Source organism: Sarcophilus harrisii, chromosome 3, assembly GCF_902635505.1.
Source record: "Sarcophilus harrisii chromosome 3, mSarHar1.11, whole genome shotgun sequence".
NCBI lineage: Eukaryota > Metazoa > Chordata > Mammalia > Dasyuromorphia > Dasyuridae > Sarcophilus > Sarcophilus harrisii.
In genome coordinates this window covers 408,022,757-408,041,946 of record NC_045428.1, presented here as the reverse complement: position 1 = coordinate 408,041,946, position 19,190 = coordinate 408,022,757, and the positions used below count along the sequence as shown (strand labels likewise).

General features: G+C 32.7%; 1 protein-coding gene across 3 annotated transcripts in view; it reads right to left on the bottom strand.

The window, feature by feature from the left end:
- LOC100917842 (sodium channel protein type 1 subunit alpha) overlaps positions 1 to 19,190 on the bottom strand; it is a 208,351-nt gene that overhangs the window by 137,503 nt on the left and 51,658 nt on the right. For all 3 annotated transcript variants that reach the window (XM_031960540.1, XM_031960538.1, XM_031960539.1), the window contains exon 3: positions 3,990 to 4,302. In XM_031960540.1, the coding sequence (XP_031816400.1) occupies positions 3,990 to 4,253 (264 nt within the window). In that variant the 5' untranslated portion in view covers positions 4,254 to 4,302. The remainder of the gene's footprint in view (positions 1 to 3,989; positions 4,303 to 19,190) is intronic.

Here is a 19,190-nt window from a genome sequence, read left to right as displayed (position 1 = left end):
ATAGAAACAAGTGAAGAAATTCATTAAATATTAAAAGTAACAAAATCAGGTTTTCAACCACAGAAGAGCTCTGAACAAATTATCACCAGAAAAAGTATTTTCACCAAATAAGATGTGCCTTTCTATATTAAGCATAAAAGAAAAAGTTGTTGAACACCAAAGTCCTGAGTATCACTTGATTAACTCTAAAAGGGCTCTTATTTTATGCCATTATTTTTACTTTGTGCTTTTCAAGACCTAAATCCTTTGTAGATCAGATAGATTCTCACAGTTTCCTTCTGGTACGAATGTGCATGAGAAAAACTTTTCCAAGTCCAGTTATCATTGTAGTCCCACTGAACATGACTTAAATCATTTTAGCAGTGATAACAAAATATTGAGTTTGTGTGTGTGTAATTTACATAATTTGCACAAATTAAAATTATATAGGCAATGTTATATGCTGACAATATCTATATATTTATATATTCGGTGACATTGATTGTGGAACATTACAAATACTACTGTGTGATTTGTGTTGATTCCATCCCTTTAAATTTCTCAGCTAAAAAGTATAATTTTGCCTCTGACACTACAAGTCAAATTCTGCAATGATGTCTTGGATACTTTTTCTCACTCAGAATATTATCAGAAGTGAACCCTAAACTAATGGCATAACATTAATAACTTTATTTTAGCATTGTAGTTATACCTCTAGTTTTGGGGAAAGCACCTTAATATCCCTGATTCTCATATAGAATTCTATTCCTTTGGTCTCAGTTCTGCCTCCTTTACTCTGAATAAGATTTCCCCTGATATCAGCACCAGCTGGGAACATCAGAATCAGTATCATTTTCATTGGTTATAAGCTCCATCATTCTAAACCCTTCACATAAATAGGTGACAAAAAAGCCAGAAAAACGATTTGTACCTAGTGCTTGGTTTGAATAAAAAGCATGCAGCCATTTTCAGATACTTGCCACCCAAAAGGCATTACTCATCAAAAAATAAAATGTCATTAACTTTTAAAGATTAAAATATTGTCAAGATTCAACTTTAATAAGAAAATATAGCTTGAGCATTTAAGGTGTTCCTCTCCCTCCCCCCCATAATGAAATAACTCCATTTGCAAAACAGCTCAAGATGATGTAGAAATTGGTAAATAAAAATTTGAGTAATCTATCACAGGTGAAAATATTCTAGGAAGAAAATACAAAAGTTGACTTTATTTGGCAACAAAATACAAACTTGCCTACACGAGCCATAGTTTTATTCTTGTGCTTTGGATGAGTTATGTATATACTCTGGTTATATAAGAATTCTAAAATGCAAACTATTACAGTAATACCACAACTAGATATTTCTAAAACATATTTCCTCTGTTATTTTAACCAATTACTTTTGTAGCTTTATATCAACTGTTCACACAATGTGTATCTAAAGACAAAACTATAGGGAATTGAGACACATTGCTAAGTTCCAGCACCAGAAGCAGGCTGAATAGCCAAATGATCTTAAAATCCTTATTTTAAATATGCTGCAAAGGCTGAGACTTTCTTCAAGGCTTTTAAGCCTGCTTATTGTCATATCCATTATCACTGGGTATTTCCTCTCAATAGGGCAACATAAATCCACATGAAAAAGTTCTTACATGGAATATTTCATGGAAAAAATTAGTTTTTGAATTATCTACAAGAATGCATTTCTTCCTCCCTAACTGTTAATTTGTTGTTATATAATCTTACGAATAGTACATAGGCTGAGGGACAATTTTCTTCTGCTGTTTTGAGCAATCATGGTTCTAATTTCTTTTTGCTAGTTGAGGCAAGTCATGTAACAAAAGTGAGGAATAACTGGTGAATAGACTGAGGATATGTACAATGATTACTTAGGAAGGACAGTCATAGATGGATTTCATGCCCTGTTATTAGAGGGAGTATCCATATAGATGACATAGAGTGAAATATTGGAATACTGTATTATCCAAACTTGTTTGTAGTGAAAAGTGAAGGGATAATGTTTGTTCTACAGTATTGGTCTGAAATAGGACTGCAGAGAAAGGAAGGGCCTCACAAACCACAAAGACATTTAATCTACTTTCATTACAAAACATACTTTACAAAGTGAATAGCTGGTTTCTGGAAATACAAAGAGGATATCTAAATCTGCATTTAAATAAATTTAATAATTCAATCATTCAGAATTTAATTATTTAATATTGAATTCTAACTACTTCTAGGATCTAAATACCCATGAAAATCCACTTAGATTAATTTGCACTTTGGCTTTTTAGAGATCACATTCTTTGCTGCCAAAAATTGATTTTAATGATAAAAATGGATATTCATACTAATGATTAAAAGAGCAGAATTATAAAATTAATAAGCTAACGACCATGACTTTGATAGCAAAGTAACAGACTACAAATATGCAAATGAAGAAATTAAAAACTACAGACAATGATTATCCTCTCACCTGATGCAAAATCTTCAAGGCAGAAAATGTACTGGACTTAAACTAGCATTCAATGTTGATTCTTATATGTAAGTTGTCAATTTCATGTGAGTGAGAAATTAGCTCTGAAGCTCCTGAGGGAATACAGTCACACTGTCCTCAAAGAATACAGGCCCAAAGTAACAAGTTGACTCAATTGGTAGTAATTGAGGGAAGAGCAGTAAAACAAATAAAAAGTAAAACAAGACTCTTCAAGGGTTTCTGACATCTTAAGGACTAAACCAAAAAAACTTCATTTGCTTAAATAGCATTTCTCTTGTAGTTGTAACTTCTATTTACTCTTATGCCTTATGAAAGACCATAAAATAAATAAATTTACTAAGACTTTGGGTGATTGAGAAGCAGCAGGTACACTAGAGACAGAGCAAGAATTTGAATTAGAGAAAAATCTGTCTGGGCTCAGGTCCTACTTCGGACATATACTGTGACTATGTAACTATGTGATCCTGAGCAAGTCACTTAATTTCTCAATGTTCTAGGCTACCCTAAAACTATGAGTTAAGAAGACTTGCTCATCTCCATCGGAGAAAGAGTTTATAATTACCTACACTAGGAAAATTATAAGTCTAAATAAATAAAAACAAAAATTTAGTATTATTAATCAATTTACTTGAGAACATTTTCTGAGTTCATTTTCTTCTTGACACTTCTTTTGAGTATATCATGGTTCCTATGATTGAATGATATATATTTTGTAAATAGGTATGAATTCTGTCAATTCAAATAAGGTTCCTCTGGGAAAAAAAAGGAAATATTCTAATTTGTGGAGTATATGGAATGTATCCTCATCTTCTACTTTAGTGGCTCATCTTCCTTATGGTTGGAGGTGACACTGAGTTTTTAAGGTCTTTTCCAATAAAATGAAATTTTTTGGCAATCCTATCAAGCTAAGAAGACTTCATTGTGGGGCTGTGGATATTGTGGCATTTGAGAATCAACAAAGTTCAATTTAGAAGGATCATCACTTAGTGTAGAACCAGCATATCATGACTATTTTTAGCCATCAAAACTCATTAAATTATATGCTAAAATAATAAGATGCAACCTGTATTAGCAGAGAAGATGCCCATATTAATGAAAGTATGGATACCTTGAAGTGCTGAAGTAATTACAAGAAGAACCCTCCAGGTTTTAGGATGAGAATTGAGTAACACTGACATGTATTAAAATATTATAATTTGCAATGATTACATTGTATGTACATAGAAAATATATCAGATAACCATAGAGGAACTAAACTATTTGGAAAATTCCTAATATATTATGATGTAGGTTGATTAAGGCAGCAAATTTTAATATATATATTTAGTTTATTTATTCATCATAATGAATTTTTGGAGATTTCCATATAAATCTTATCTATTATTAATAAATATGTCAAAATGCATCATTTTAAAGCAGCAAAATGTTATAGTTCTGATGGCAATAAAAGCACATGTTGTTTCTAGCAATCCAAAATATGTAATGTTCTAGTAAGTCTGGTCAAGAACACTCACTTTTTTATTGATATAATATGGGTCCAGGTCCTCCAAGGGCTCAGACACCATTCCAGGTGGAATGTCTCCATAAATAAATGGAAGGGACTTTCCAGCTTCCAAGTCACTATTTGGCTTTGGGCCATTTTCATCGTCATCTTTCTTGTCTGGTTTTGGATTCTTAGCTTTCTCTTCTGCAATGCGTTGTTCAATAGCTGCAAGAGATTCTCTGGTGAAGTAGTTGAAGCTGTCAGGTCCTGGTGGTACAAGCACTGTTTGCTCCATCTTGTCATCCTGCACATTTTAATTACCATTTATTCTGCATAGGAAAGTGCTAAGAGAAAAAAGAAAACACGTCTTTAGAATGACATTTATAAGAAATAGCAATGGTAGTAACTTTGAAGGCTTGGTGCTATCACTTACATAGGGCAACTAAGTGGTATACTGGTCCTGGAATCAGGAACTCAAATTCAAATCTGTCTTAGACCCTTCTTTATTATAGATATTCTTCTATATTATCTTCTATATTACATTATACAGGATATATAATCCTGGGCAAGTCAATCATATGTTATCTGCTTTGGTTTCCTCAACTGTAAAATGGGGATAGTAATAGCATCTACCTACTAGAGCTATTATGAGGATTAAATGAAATAATATTTGTAAACCTCAGCACAGTATCTGGCACAGGAAGAACTTATTAAATGTTTATTCCCTATCTCTTCCCTCCTATAGATAGGTAAGGGAAAGGAAATGACTCCATGGGATTTAATTGTTGTTGAGGATATTTTTTAAATCATGTTTAAGTGTCTATCTGTTCTTGACACACATTTTCTGCACTAAAGTTGAATAGATCCTGATTTCTATCAAATCATAATTTTTTGGATTCAGGAGATGCCCTCAAATGAAGAACATCTAATTATAGTTTTAACTGAAATAAATGAGGCTAATTTTAGTTGCAAAAAAATGACTGCTTATGTGTTGTATGACACTGTTCTTATCTTTTTGCAACCCACCTTCAAGAAGAAAATGGGCTAATGCAGAGATAATCATATGAGTCAAAAAAGAGAAAGTGGGAGAAGATAAAATCTACATCTCTAGCTGGCTTATTAAAATGCCCAGTCAGAAATGCTTAGTGGTACATTCTTATATGCCCTACTACTATAGTGGGTAAGGCTGATTGATTACTTGAGCTGAAGAATTCAGAATTATAGCAAAGCTAAGATAATCAGTAAGTCTGGCACCTATATGGTGAGCGTCCAGGAATGAAGGACTACCAGCCTACCTAAAGAGGGTGAATTGGCTAAGGTTAGAAACAGAGCAGGTCAAAGCTTCCTTCTTGATCAGAGTGGATCAAAGCCATGATTGTCCATTGCTCTTATAGCTTTGGTGATCTCAGGAAAGCTAGACTTAAAAAAAAAAAAAACCTATCCACAGTCAAATTGGTACATTAGGGTTAACATAGCCAGACTTTACCACTGATTTCATGTCCACAGCTGAACCTTCATGAATGTTGAGATTAAAAAAAAAAAACACCTCAAATTTGAAACTATGCCGAAAGGGCTACCAAACTGAGCATACCTTTTGATCCAACAATGTCTCTACTGGGTCTATATCCCAAAGAGATCATAACAAAGGGAAAAGGAGAGACTTACATAAATTAATGCTAAGTGAAGTGAGTAGAGCCAAGAGAACATTGTACACAGCAACAAGATTATGTGATGATCACTTCTGATGGATGTGGCTCTTTTCAACAATGAGGTGAATCAGGCCAATTCCAATAGACTTGTAATGGAGCATTTGCATCCAAAGAGAGGACTATGGGGACTGAATATGGATCACAACACAGCATTTTCACCTTTCTTTTGTCATTGTTCACTTGTATTTTTCCTTTTTAATTTTTTTTCTTTTCTTTTTTTATCTGATTTATCTTGTGCAGCATGATAAATGTGGAAATATATATATATATATATATATATATATATAAACTGCATGAGTTTAATGTATATTGAATTACTTGCTGTCTAGGGGAGGGAAATGGGGAAAGGAAAGAAGAAAAATTTGGAACACAAAGTTTTGCAAGGGTGAATGATGAAAACTATTTTTGCATGCATTTTGAAAATAAAAAGTTAATATAAAAAACTCAAATTTCTTTTTAAGATTTACTAAGTGTCTTTCTTACAACAACAATGAAGCAGTTTTGATCCATGAATTATTGTTCTAATTTTTACAAATTAGAAAACTGAGTCTTAGAGAAGTTTAGCTACTTGCCTAGATGCACATAATCCAAGTATTATTAGTCCCATTCTATGGATATGGAAAATGTGGCTCAGAAAGTTAACCACTTGTATCAAGGTCATGAAGCAAGAAAGAATCAAAGCTAAGATCTGCAAATGTGTCTCAATTCCAAATTCGATGATTTTTATATTATATTTGATTGCAGGTGATCAGCCACATTCACTAATTTTGCTGTGCTGGGTTTTATTTATTTCACTACACAAACTAACGTCACAAACTTGGGACAAATGCTAAAGGTGAAAATAATAATAGAAGACTAAATTAGAAAGGAAATAATTCAGAAGTTTAAAGGAAAAGTAAAGTGGGGGTTGGGGAGGGATATGAATGGCATGAATATCAGGCGGCTATGGGATAGATTCTCTCATATTATGAAAGGTGAGCAGAATGAAACCAGGGTGTCATAAATTCCTGCATGAATCAGAGCATTTGTGTTTTCACTATGATAAGATTATTATTGCTCTCCCTGTAGTATTACCATTACTGTGGGGACTAGAGGTCTCTAAGCTCTGAAGCTTCAGAACTGAATCAGATCTGATGCCAACTGCCTGGTCCCAAGTGTATTGTTTTAAGGGACATTTAATCTGAGCTCATGTTTCACAGGTATTACTGAGCCAAATCTTCATTGTGCCTAAGCTACTCCCTTTCTGCAAGTTAGGCACCTTTGAAAGCTGCATTAACTCCTTCATACTATCAGGAAATTATTTTTATTTCAGTGTAAACTAATACTGCAATAGCCCTATAACTGACCCCTGTAATATTTTAGAATCTTCTCTTCACCAGAGTTTAATAGCTGAAGTGTGTGGTATTCTTTGAAGAAAAAAGGGATGGATTGAAAAGGAGACCTTTTTGCCAAACTTGGCTTTGGGGCCTGGAATCTAATTTCTCATCACTGAGTAGACTTAGATGAATCTAGTTTATTGAAAATTATTGTAACATCCCAGTCTCAATTCTTATATCTTCTAGTCTCAACCACCCAGCTCAGCTTTTCAGTATTTAGCATTAAAAATCTAGAGCTGAAATGGATCTTAGAGGTCATATGGCTTACCCCTTCATTTTACAGAATAAGAAACTGAGGCATAGGAATTTAAAAAACTCAGTGTGTGTCAAGGATGATAAAAGTTTAACTTCTGAAAAGTATTCTGTAATATTTAGCCTCTATATTTTTATACCCCTCCTTTTATTATGCTTATAAAGATTTGGTGTTGTATCTTAAATTTTTATAACTACAAACGCTATCTTTCCATATTCTGAAGGACATAAGTGGACCAATATTATTTGCTATAGGATATATATGCATACACACATTTATACTTATTTAAATTGGTAAATAAGGCTCTTTATTCCCATTAGGATGTGGTATATGAATTTTTTCCTTCCTCTCCTATATAATCTGAATTAGCATTTCACAGATAGAAAACCAAAACAAGGGGATAGGGAAAACTATAAGGACCTCTGTAAGGTCTTTGATGATGCTTTTGAGAAAACATCACAAGATCATTTTCTTGGCACTTTCCAGAAATTTGGCACATATACACACTAAGCGTGAATTATCCACTATATTTTTGTTTTCATTCTTTTCATTGTTCATGAAATAATAGCATAATATAATGGCATAATAGATAATTGGAATAACATATATAATGGGGTCATGTAGTCCCATAATACCTGTATACATATGTCTCTTGTTAGTATTCACTAACAAGTAATTCAAATAATATTTCAGTCTCAAAATCTAATGTCCATCATTAATGCCCAATTATTAAGTTCATGTATCCTTAAAGATGGACCTGGAAATAGAGGAAGGAGATGACACCTTGCTTTACTGATTACTATTCTGGACTCCAACAGGAGAGAGAATTTCTAACTTTGCAAAATCACAATATTGGAGGAATTGTTACATGAACTGAATCTGAGGGATATAATATCATTTCAGTGTGGGTATAGTTTTAGAGTCCTTCAGCATCCCATTCCTATCCCTAATTAGCTGTAAGAGATATTCTTTAATGAATAATCATTGCATACACAAGTGCTGTGCTATTTCCTTTTCTGTTACTTTGCACATACATAGGATTTCCACATATTCACCCATTTTGAGAGGCATTTGACATTAAATGGAGAAATTAAAATGGGCAGGAGAAAGTGATCAAATCTCCTTCTCAATTTTGAATTCCTGGAACTCAGGGAATATCCAACAGCTGTATATGTCCTTAATTTATACAGATAGGCCAGATGGAGATGATGAGGGTCTGACCCAGTGTGGTGAAAGTGTCAAAGGACAGAAATTGGTTTATATGAGAGTTGTTACTTTTTTCATTTTGTTAATCTAATCATTCTTATGTATTTTGTGCTCATAAAAACCTTTCAGAGCCAAAATTAAGGAATTAGTAAAAATCATCCTAAGATCAAAGCAGAATGTCCATTCAAATATAGCAGTATATTGAATCTATTTTTAAAATTAAATTACTATTCAAAGAAATACCACATGGTTATTATTACATGAATTGATATAATAATAGCTGTGAGTGATCTGTGATTTCACTATTTAAAATAATTATATAATAAAATAATTACATACTAATATTTAACTATTAAATAGGTAAAAAAACAACCAAGGCAAGTCAACTTTCTGTTGAAAGTTGATCAAGTACTATTTATTTAGTATAATATATTTAAGAATTAAATGTATTCTACTATTTTGTTTAAAGATAGAAAAATGGTAAATTCCATTTCTTTCTTGAATGAGTTTCCAATTCTCTATTTCCATTGGACTACAACAGCATTTGACACAAGGTATTTGTGAATTTGTTGACTTACTGATTCCCATCCCCTTTACTTCTTCCTCTAAGCCATCATTCATACCTCTACCAGAATAATCTTTTTCATATATCTGGTCATGTCAGTCTTTAGCTCAAAATTTTTAATGGTTCCCTATTGATTATTCAGTAAAGTTCAAACAGTTTTATCTGACATTCAAAGCCTCATACCTTTAGGATCTTATTTCATATCCTTCCATGTATTGTAAACTGGAGTCAATCAGGATGCCTTTATAACCATTGTTCATGCTCTACCACCATCCCCCCACATGACTTCTTACTTCTGGAATGTCCTTTCTTATCCCATTTAACCATTTTGCCTAATCCAAAAACTGGCATTGATTTATCTGGTTAATAATCACTTTCCATGTCAGACCTCATATTACATGTTGTTTTTCACCTCAGTAATAAACTCAGTTGCATGAAACATAGATTATTGTTATCTGTGTTTGTATCACTAAAACTCAGATAATCATTTGAAATCTTCAGATCACACAGAATAATTTTCCTTAAGGTACAAAAGAAATTCAATCAATCTGCAGACATTAATTAAGTGACCTTTATGTATTTAAACATTGTAACAGCTTTTAGGAGCCTTTTTTTTTTTTTGATATATAAAAGTTTAGATAAGAGATGGTTCTTGTTACCATTGAATTTTCAATCCATTTGGGAGATAAGATAATAATAATTCACTTTCATAGAATTGTATATATTAGTGAGATATAAAGTAAGTTGTAACATGTGGTATGATGGGGAAGGTCATTACCAACCAGATAACTCAATGAGAGCTTCATGAAGGGGGTGATTTTGAACTAGGCATGAATGAGTTGCTAAAAAAATGTATTAATCTTCCTCAGATTATTTATATTTTGATATTTAGTCCTTATTGTTCTGTATGCTGCTATATGTCTTAAAAGTTCTACTTCCTAGTACACAGGGAATTCAAAAGAGTTGAATTTTTTTTGAGTGGACTAGTTTTAGGGCTAGTGGTAGTTGTTAAAATCATTGTGAGGGGTGGAAGTACAAAAAGTTACCCCAATATCATACTCCAAAGACTTCCTGGGTAATGAAATAAAATTTTTGAAATGGCAACATCTCTTCATCTGTTAATTTTATTTTTATCTGGAATCTATTTGTATAATCAGCACACTTTTCGCATATAGATTTGAATGAATCTTATCAATTTTTGCTTTTTGTTTTGATCATGATTAACTTATATGTGATTAATCTATGTGCAATACTTATTTCTCCACTTTCTTTTATCAACTTGTCTCCCCCTATATCCAATATGTTGCAGAAATCTTCATAATATTTCATAAAAAGTCTACTTTTCTCCTGGAATGTCTCCTTGTCAACCTGAGGAAGCCTTCATCACTTTATACCTGGACTATTGCAATAGCTTGCAACTCTCATAGTGCTATGACACATAGCTGTTATTTAATGGATATTTGTTTTCTGATTGAGATCCATTTTTATCTTGAAGGAAAACTCACTGTATGACCTAGAGACTGGTCAAATGGTCAAATGATTATTGAGTTTAAGGGATAGCCAAGAAAATTAAGGACTAAAAAAAATCTATACATTGAGGAAAAACTTTTGATTTATTTGATATATCTATGTAGATTATGAATGTAAATTTCTTCTTTATCTACAGAATTAAATATTAGTTTAATTCTCATACTTTAGTGGGTTCTTGAATATTTGTGCCAAATTTCAGTGATTGGTTCATCAACCTATGATATTATTGGAAAACTAGCTTGTAATAATAACAAATGACTTTTATATAGAACTTCAAAATATTATATATATATATATATTATCTCATGTGAGCATCATGAAAATTTTATGAAGTTGATATTATGATATTATACCCCTCCCCCCCGCCTATTTTACAGGTAAAGAAACAGGCTCAGATAACCTAAGTAATATATTTACATAGCACTTAGTAATACAAGTTTGATTTGATCTTTCTGACATTAGGTCAATTATATACTATATTGTTTCCAGCCTAAGCAAAGAGTAAGAGTGACTGCTAAAGTCTTTTTCAAATCTCATGTTTTCCAATTTTGTGATCATATGATGGAAATATTTTATATTATGGCATGCTATTTATGAAATTAAATAGTTTCTTGACAATTGATATAATATATTTGCCACTCCAAGAAAATATTTTTACCTAAAAACAAGTTTCTGGTTTTGATTAGGGGAACAAGTTGCAGATTTCATTTCTATTCTTCTGGTCCTGAATTAATGCTGGTTTTACTTTCTACAAAAAAAGCAATCAATATACTTCTGTCAATATATAAAGTAAATTAAAATTTTTTTTGATGTAAGTGATAGGATGATCAAGTCTTAAGTATACAGAAAGAGTTTATCTTAATTAGTCAATTATATCATCAAAGAACTTCTGACATATAGTATATGCTAACAACAGGAGACCAGGAGATAAATGTATGATGTATCATTCCCACTACATATAGTTTATCAGAAATATTTTCCTTCCTCGAAAAATTTCATGCATAATACTTCTAGACCTGACAGAAAGCAGTCATTCAAGCCAAGATTTGCCCTGAAGCAAGGAAGAGGCTATGAATGGTAAACCACATGACTGTGGTTATCTTTGTAGTGTCCTTGGCATGCCTTTATTTGAGGTAAACTTACTTACTCAGGAATTCTTGCAGTTTATCCTGCATCAGACTTTGAAACCTGTGTAAACCACACTTATGGTAGAAGAGTTTGTATAGTTCAACTTGGAGAATTCCATACTAAATATGGATGGAAATCCCTTTATATAAATATATTCTTTCACAAAATTATAGAAAGATTTATCTAGCCTAACCCCTTAATTTTTATAAAATAAAGAAATGCTTAGTCTTATACATTGCTAAGAAAATTGGCTTTAGAAAATGGGTAATGATTGAATAGGCCATTATCTTTTACATCAGTCTCTAAATTCTATCTTTCAAATATCCCTTATGTCCCTACTCTACTTTTTCTGCTCCTATCCTCATATAGACCTTAATTTCTGAATTATTGCAATAAACTCCTTGTACATCTTTCTGTATCCATTTTCCTCTAAGCCTTAAAATTGCCAAAGTAGTTTTCCTTTTATACACTATTTGATTGAATGAATCTTAGGCTAAAGTCTAAGGATAATTCAGATGCTTCTAATTTCTTACTAAATTTTAAAACATTTTAATAGAAGTCGGTATGAAAGTAAGCTGATGGTAACAAAGTAGTAGCTTCTTTTTCTTAATGTTTACCAATTAGAAAGAATAGGATTTCAAAGTAAATTCCTTTGCCTGACATTCATTCATTGTCTGCCACAGTCTTCTTGCCCCTTATTTTTCCAGCTTTTATCTTGTATCATTCCTCACTGGAGGAATATATTTATGCATATGTATGCATATGAAAATATGCAACAGCCAGTGAGCCACCATATTCAAATCACCCTATGTCTTCTACTTGTATACCTTTACTCATATTTTTAGGATACTTCTAAAACACTATTACTGGTTCATTGATCCTCCTATTAATAATAATTAGACATCATCTAGTGATTGCTAACATTTATACAAAGTTTTAAAATTTTTAAAGTGCATTATCTCATTTTATTTTCACAGGCACCCTATGAGTTAAGTATTATTATTTCTATTTTATAGATAAAGAAACTAAACACTAGAGAACTTAAATGATTTTTCCATGTCATAACATTAATAAATATCTAAATCAGGATTCAAAGTCTATGTCCTTCCCTACTCCAAGTCCAGTCCTTTTCCTAGCATATCACACTTGTACCTCTCAGATGTACTTATTACCTATTATATATTTGAGTTGTTTATGTGTGTTGGCACTCATTTAGAGAGTAATCTTCTTAAATACAGGGACCATGCTTCATCCCATTCTTTTAATAACTAGCACAGTGCTCTCTTCACAATAACCATTTACTAAGTTAGTTGAACTGAACTGTATTGGATTTGTCATAGATTAATATGAAAGCATAGTCACACTTCACATGAGTAAAAGTGCCTTCTGTTATTTTTTCCACATACATAAAAAAAATCTTAGAGAGACAGCTTGATGTAGTTCATGAAGAACCAGCCTTGAGGTCAGAAAAATCTGGGTGCCGGGCCTGCTTCTGATACCAACTAGGTGTGTGATTCTGGGCAAATCTCATTGACTCAGCTCAAACAGATACTGATTCATGGATGGAATCAATTATTCCACCAGGAATTGTGTATGCTGAAGAAATTAGAGATACAAATATAAAAGATCCAAACAAAACTTTTCCTATGGATAGTTTAAAATGAACTGGAAACACATAATCTTATTTAGTAAACAAAACTAATAAGAAAAAAATTAATTTGATGTATTTTGTTAAGAAAAAAGGGAAGAAGAGAGGGGATACAAATAAGGGTAGAGATAGATACAAAGAGAAATAGGCAAAGAAGAAAATATATTAAAAACCTGTCAGAAAGAAAAAGACATATGCAAAGTGAAAAATGCATACAACCACAAAGATACAGACATACAGAAGTATCAAGAGACAAATAGACTTCAGAAAAAAAAGATACATAATAAAGTAGAAATGCTTTGTCTGTAATGTGTTACATAATATAGAACACAATACATAAAATAATCGAAAATATATTATACATATATATGCATGTATGCCCATATATCTCACAGGTATATATACTTGATATGGAAGTACCATGGTCACAAAATAATAGCTTCTTTTTAAAAATTTATTCCAAAATTTATTCTCAAAGTAAGTCCTATAAATTTTAGTTGGTCAATTACTCAATATTAATAGTTATTATGGGGAGAATATAAAGAAAAATAAGACATTATCTGTTCTCAAGGAGTTTATAATTTAATTAGTCAGACTAGAATAAGAGAAAGGGCATATGACCAAGAGTTAGAAAATTAAGATATAATCCTTTCTTTGACTATAAGATTATAATTACCTGTCTTTGTTATGTAACTTCAAGTAAATCTCCATACTTCTTTAAGCGCTATTTCCTCATATGTAAAATATAGGAGTTAGTTCTAACTAGAAGAGATGATTTCTAAGAGATGTTTTCTTAATAATAATTTATAAAAACTAAACAACTATATGAAAAAAGTTAACACAATACAGTGTTGGAAATCTGTCAAATGATCTATTTGGTAGGAATATCTATGGAGATACTCATTACATACCTTAAGGCAGACTACTTTTCCCCTTAAAAGATAACTAAGCTATCCCCTCAACTTGATTTGTTCAGGAGACCAAGGTTCAAACTGCTGACTTGGCTTCCTTCTTGCCTAAGGGCATAAAAGTGGCAATGCTTCTCAGATTTGGTAAGTATCCCATTGCAGAATGAGTCACCACATCCCATCCACCACACCCTTTGCACCAATGAAATTCTACTGTATCCTTGCTGAGTTTCTTTTCTACTTTATGGCTGAGTAAAGCTCCTTGTGTTGGAAGTCAACTCAAAAAGCATTTATTAAGTGCCTGTTAATGCTAAGGTATTATACTAAGTGCTAAGGATACAAAGAAAGTCAAAAAGCAGTCCCTCATCTCAAAAACTATACAATCTATTGGGGGGAAACAATATATAAAACATTATATTCAGGATATAATATATATAAAAAAGTAAACAAATATATATGTATACATACATGATAATTTGAAGGCAATCTCAAAGGGAAAGGAGGACTAGGAAAAGCTTCTTGCAGAAGGACAAATTTGAAGGAATCCAGGGAAGCCAGAACATAGATAGAGATGAAGAGGGGTAGAATATAGGCATGTGAAAAAATGGATCACATTATGCAAGCAACAGCAACAAGTACAGTGTCACTGAATTAGAGAGTCTGTAGATGGTAGTAAGGTATAAAAACAAACAAGCAGGATTTTACATTTGATTCTGGATATAATAGGGAACCTCTGGAGTTTATTGAACGGAGGGGTGAAATGACCCGACCCAGATTTGTTACATGGTCTATCAGTGTCTCATTTCCTTTCAATCTTGAAACTGAATTATCAGACTTGACTGAGTTAGAGCAAGCATACAACAAATGGTATAATCAATGAGTGCTATATGTTCAGAGGAAAAAGAGGTTTATGTGTCCTATAATATGCCATAGTTCCATTCTGTATGTAAGGGGCAAACAATAGGCTATAATGAAAGTTCAGAGTGAAGTGCTTCATAGTTTTGGGGAGGGATCTGCTATTGTCATATGTAATTATGCTATATTATCTCCTTCCTGGGGCTGAGCAGCTTTCTAGAGAGCCTTTCAGACTGGTCTTGGTCTCAGTGAGGGAAGTGCAGGAGGCCACCCACCATGGTGGTGTGAGATGAAATGAATGAATCTGGCTCTGAGTCCCTGGGCTTGTGCTTCAGCCTTCAGCTACCACAAAGGTGGACTATGGAATGAATGTCTCTGTGTCCCACCCTTGCTGAGTTTGTCCCAGCTTATATGCTCTATTTTAATTACATTATCATAGGTGTGAATCTTGTGGAACTATATTAAGTACTAAGTACATGTATTGAACTAGAAACCATGCTAAACTAGATAACCATTGTATTATTAATTCCACTTAGTTAGCACCTTGTAAGAATCCTTGTTTTAAGTACAAGAGTTCTAGTCCATAATAGATCCTCTTCAAGTGCATACTGATTATTTTTCTATATCTTAAACCATAGTAGTAGTATTTTAAAAGTTATGTCAAAAACCTGAAGGACCAAACCTTTTATGAAGTTTTCAACTTATTTCTTTTTATTCAAGAGATTCACTTAAATAATAGAATATATATTACCTATGTTTATTATATGAACAAATCTCCATGACAATGTTATAGGATGTTTACAATATAAATATTATCTTTATTTTTTGACAAAACTGTGAGATTTACTGAAAAGAATTAAGAGGAAAGGTAAATTCAAATCCTTGTATCAATAATTATGAGCCATGTAATTTGAGCTAATCACTCAAATTCTGTCTTTATTCTCTTATGTATAAGAGGATATTCATTATATTTTTTACCTTGTCTATCTCAAAAGATTGTTGTAAAGAAAATATTTTGTAAACTTCAAGGCAACTATCTAGGATAAAGGCTACCCTTGCAGATTGGAAGACCTGGGTTCAAACTAAAAAGTCATAGACTTGCTAAGACTTGCAAAGCCTAAAAGAAGTCATTTAACTTCTATCTGCCTCAGTTTACTCATCTGTAAAATGGAGATAATAATATAAGCTAGTCACAGGGTTGTTTTGAGGATAAAAAGATAATATTTGTAAAGGATTTTTACAAATCTTAAAGCTCTATGCAAATCTTAGCTATTTTTTACCTCAATTGCTACTTATCCTTAATCATATGGGTGTGGCCTCAGTCAAACTGAGACCTATAAAAAGACCTTAGTTTAAAAAGAGTAAAGTCTCCCATTTCATCCAAGGCCATTTACAGTCATCTTGATCTATATCTTCCCATTGGACCAAGAAGGCGCTGGAGAGGAAATTGTGTCAGGTGATCTTACACAACCCTCCCTCACTTAAATCCAATTCACTTACATGTCACGGCATAACCTCTCTGGTATTATGATCCTCTTTGAGAAGAAAGGGCAAACAACAACAATAATTATTATTTAATACATTAATATAAACATTATAATCTCATATTTTATTATTTGAATTTAGATAGGAAGAGTACTTGACAAAATCCCATCCTACTATTTTATGTTTAATTTTTTGTAGATTATTGTGTAGGTGGGATAAAATGACTGCTTTTTGTAATTGAATGAAACTTCTGGGATACAAAATTCATTCTCCGTGGACTGAATGAAGGCTCTTCAGAACAACTCTAATAGCAAACAAGGAGATGGATATAATGTGTATATCATCCTGGTCTCCCTTAGTTTTAATTTCTTCTGCTATTTTTTTTTACATTTTAAAAGCTTTTCATTTTATTTGTTTTGGAAATTTAGGGTACTTTGGTTAGATTGACTAAAATTGTTTTTCAATTTTTATGGATTAATATTATATCTAGGAGATTATAAGTAGCAGTTTTTGTGGTGATAAGCTCTGGTTCTATTAATTTTATTTATTGAAGTCTCATGTGATATTTTGGGATCTGTTTTTATAGCAATCATCTGTTCATTTATATAGGATAAATACCCCAGAAGGGTAAAATTCTTGCCACTTTATTTTATCTTTTCAGGTATTTGAAAGGTCCTAAGCTTTTGACATTTACAGTTATATATTGTTAAATTTCTACCATTTTCTTGCATAATCTGCATTGGATTAGAGGTCCAAAATTAGAAATTCATTTTAAGGGTAACCTTTCTATAATTTCTGGTGGCAATGACAGCCTTGTATCACTGTCATAAACTCCCCATTCTCTGTAAGCAATATGTATGTATCCTAGCCATTTATTTAATACATTTTTTAGACATAGAGTTGATTGTCTACATGGCTGTCACCCATGGAAGACTTTTTGATTCTACTCTATTGGATCTTAGCCATTTCAAAGCCTCCAAAGGTTTTAATAGCTTTTTATTTACAAGATATATGCATGGAAAATCTTTTATGCTAATTTCATAGGTGTACTATTCTGATTTCTCTTTTTTGTTGTTATTGCTCAGTCATTTAACTATCTGATTTTTTGTGACCCTATTTGTGGTTTTCTTTGTAGAATACAGGAGTGGCTTTCCATTTTCTACTTTGGTTCATTTTACAGATGACAAATTGTGGCAAAGAGCATTAAATAAATTGCTCAACATCAAACACCTGGGAAGTGTGTGAGGTGGGATCTGAACTCAGATATTCCTCTTCATTCCAGGTCCCAGGTTCTACTGTGCCACCTAACTTCACATATCTTTTCTTGACCTTAGCTATTGCTCTGAAATGATGCTTCTTGGTTCCAAAAGTTCTATGAAATTACAATCTGTTTATAATGTGCTTCGAGAATATCAGCCATTATTATTTTAGTAGTGTTAGTATATAAATGTTATGGGCCAGAACTTTGTACTTGAAAGAAAGATTCTTTACAAGGTATTAAGTCAGTGGAATTGATAAGACAATGGTTATCTAGTTTAGCATGGTGATTAATAGTTCTCTAGTTTAGTATGATTGATTTAATCTTACAATAAATAATGGTTCTCTAGTGACATAATGATTGGTTTATACTCAGTATACTGCATATAAACTGGGACAAATTCAGCCAGAGGTGGGCCAGATACAGACTCAGAAGGAGTTGGAGACAGACTCAGAAGGACTCAGAGAGAGACTCAGAAGAGCTCGGAGACAGACTTGAAAAGGGACTGGAACAGACTGGGGGAAGACAGTGACTGGAGGCTGGAGCACAAGCTCCCTGATTGAGACAGACTTCAAGACAGAGACTGTCATGGTGATCCTCCTGTCTTGTCCACAGAAACCAAGACCTCCAGAAAACTAGCCTGGGCCCCAGGCAAGGAGACAAGATTGTGAAGGAGACAATAAAGATTTTTGGACTTTATCCCTAGCTATTCTCCTGGAGATTACTCTGCTGAAACGAAGGCTGATCCAGAGACCTCCAGAAAACCAATCAGAACACTACATTTTGGTGCCCAACGTGGGGCTAAGGATCTATATCTGTGATCCAGACAAGAAGCAAACTTTGTTAAGGGCTAAACTAGTGTTTTGGCTGAAATGGGACAAATGTTTAGAAGACCAAATTTTCCACCTCAAGGAAAATGTGTAGAAAGCATAGTTAAAATAAAAACAAAACAAAACAAAACAAAAAACCAAGGTTTGATTGTAACTTTGGAGCAGATCGTTGGACTTTTAGAAACATTACAGTACTCATCTCCTTGATTCTCAAAGGAAGAAGAATTAGATCTAGACAAGTGGAAACCAGTGGGAGAGGAACTAATAGAATATTACAATGATAATGGTCCTGATTCAATATCTAAAGAAACATTCTATACATATAACTTCATATAATTGGCTTTAAGGAATCACATAAGTATTAGAATAAGGAAAAAGAAGAAAGAACAGGAAGGGGAGGTTACTGAAAAAAAAAACAATTGAAAAGCATGAAGAATTAGACAAGAATGGAGTTAAGTACATTCTGATGAAATTAAGGCAT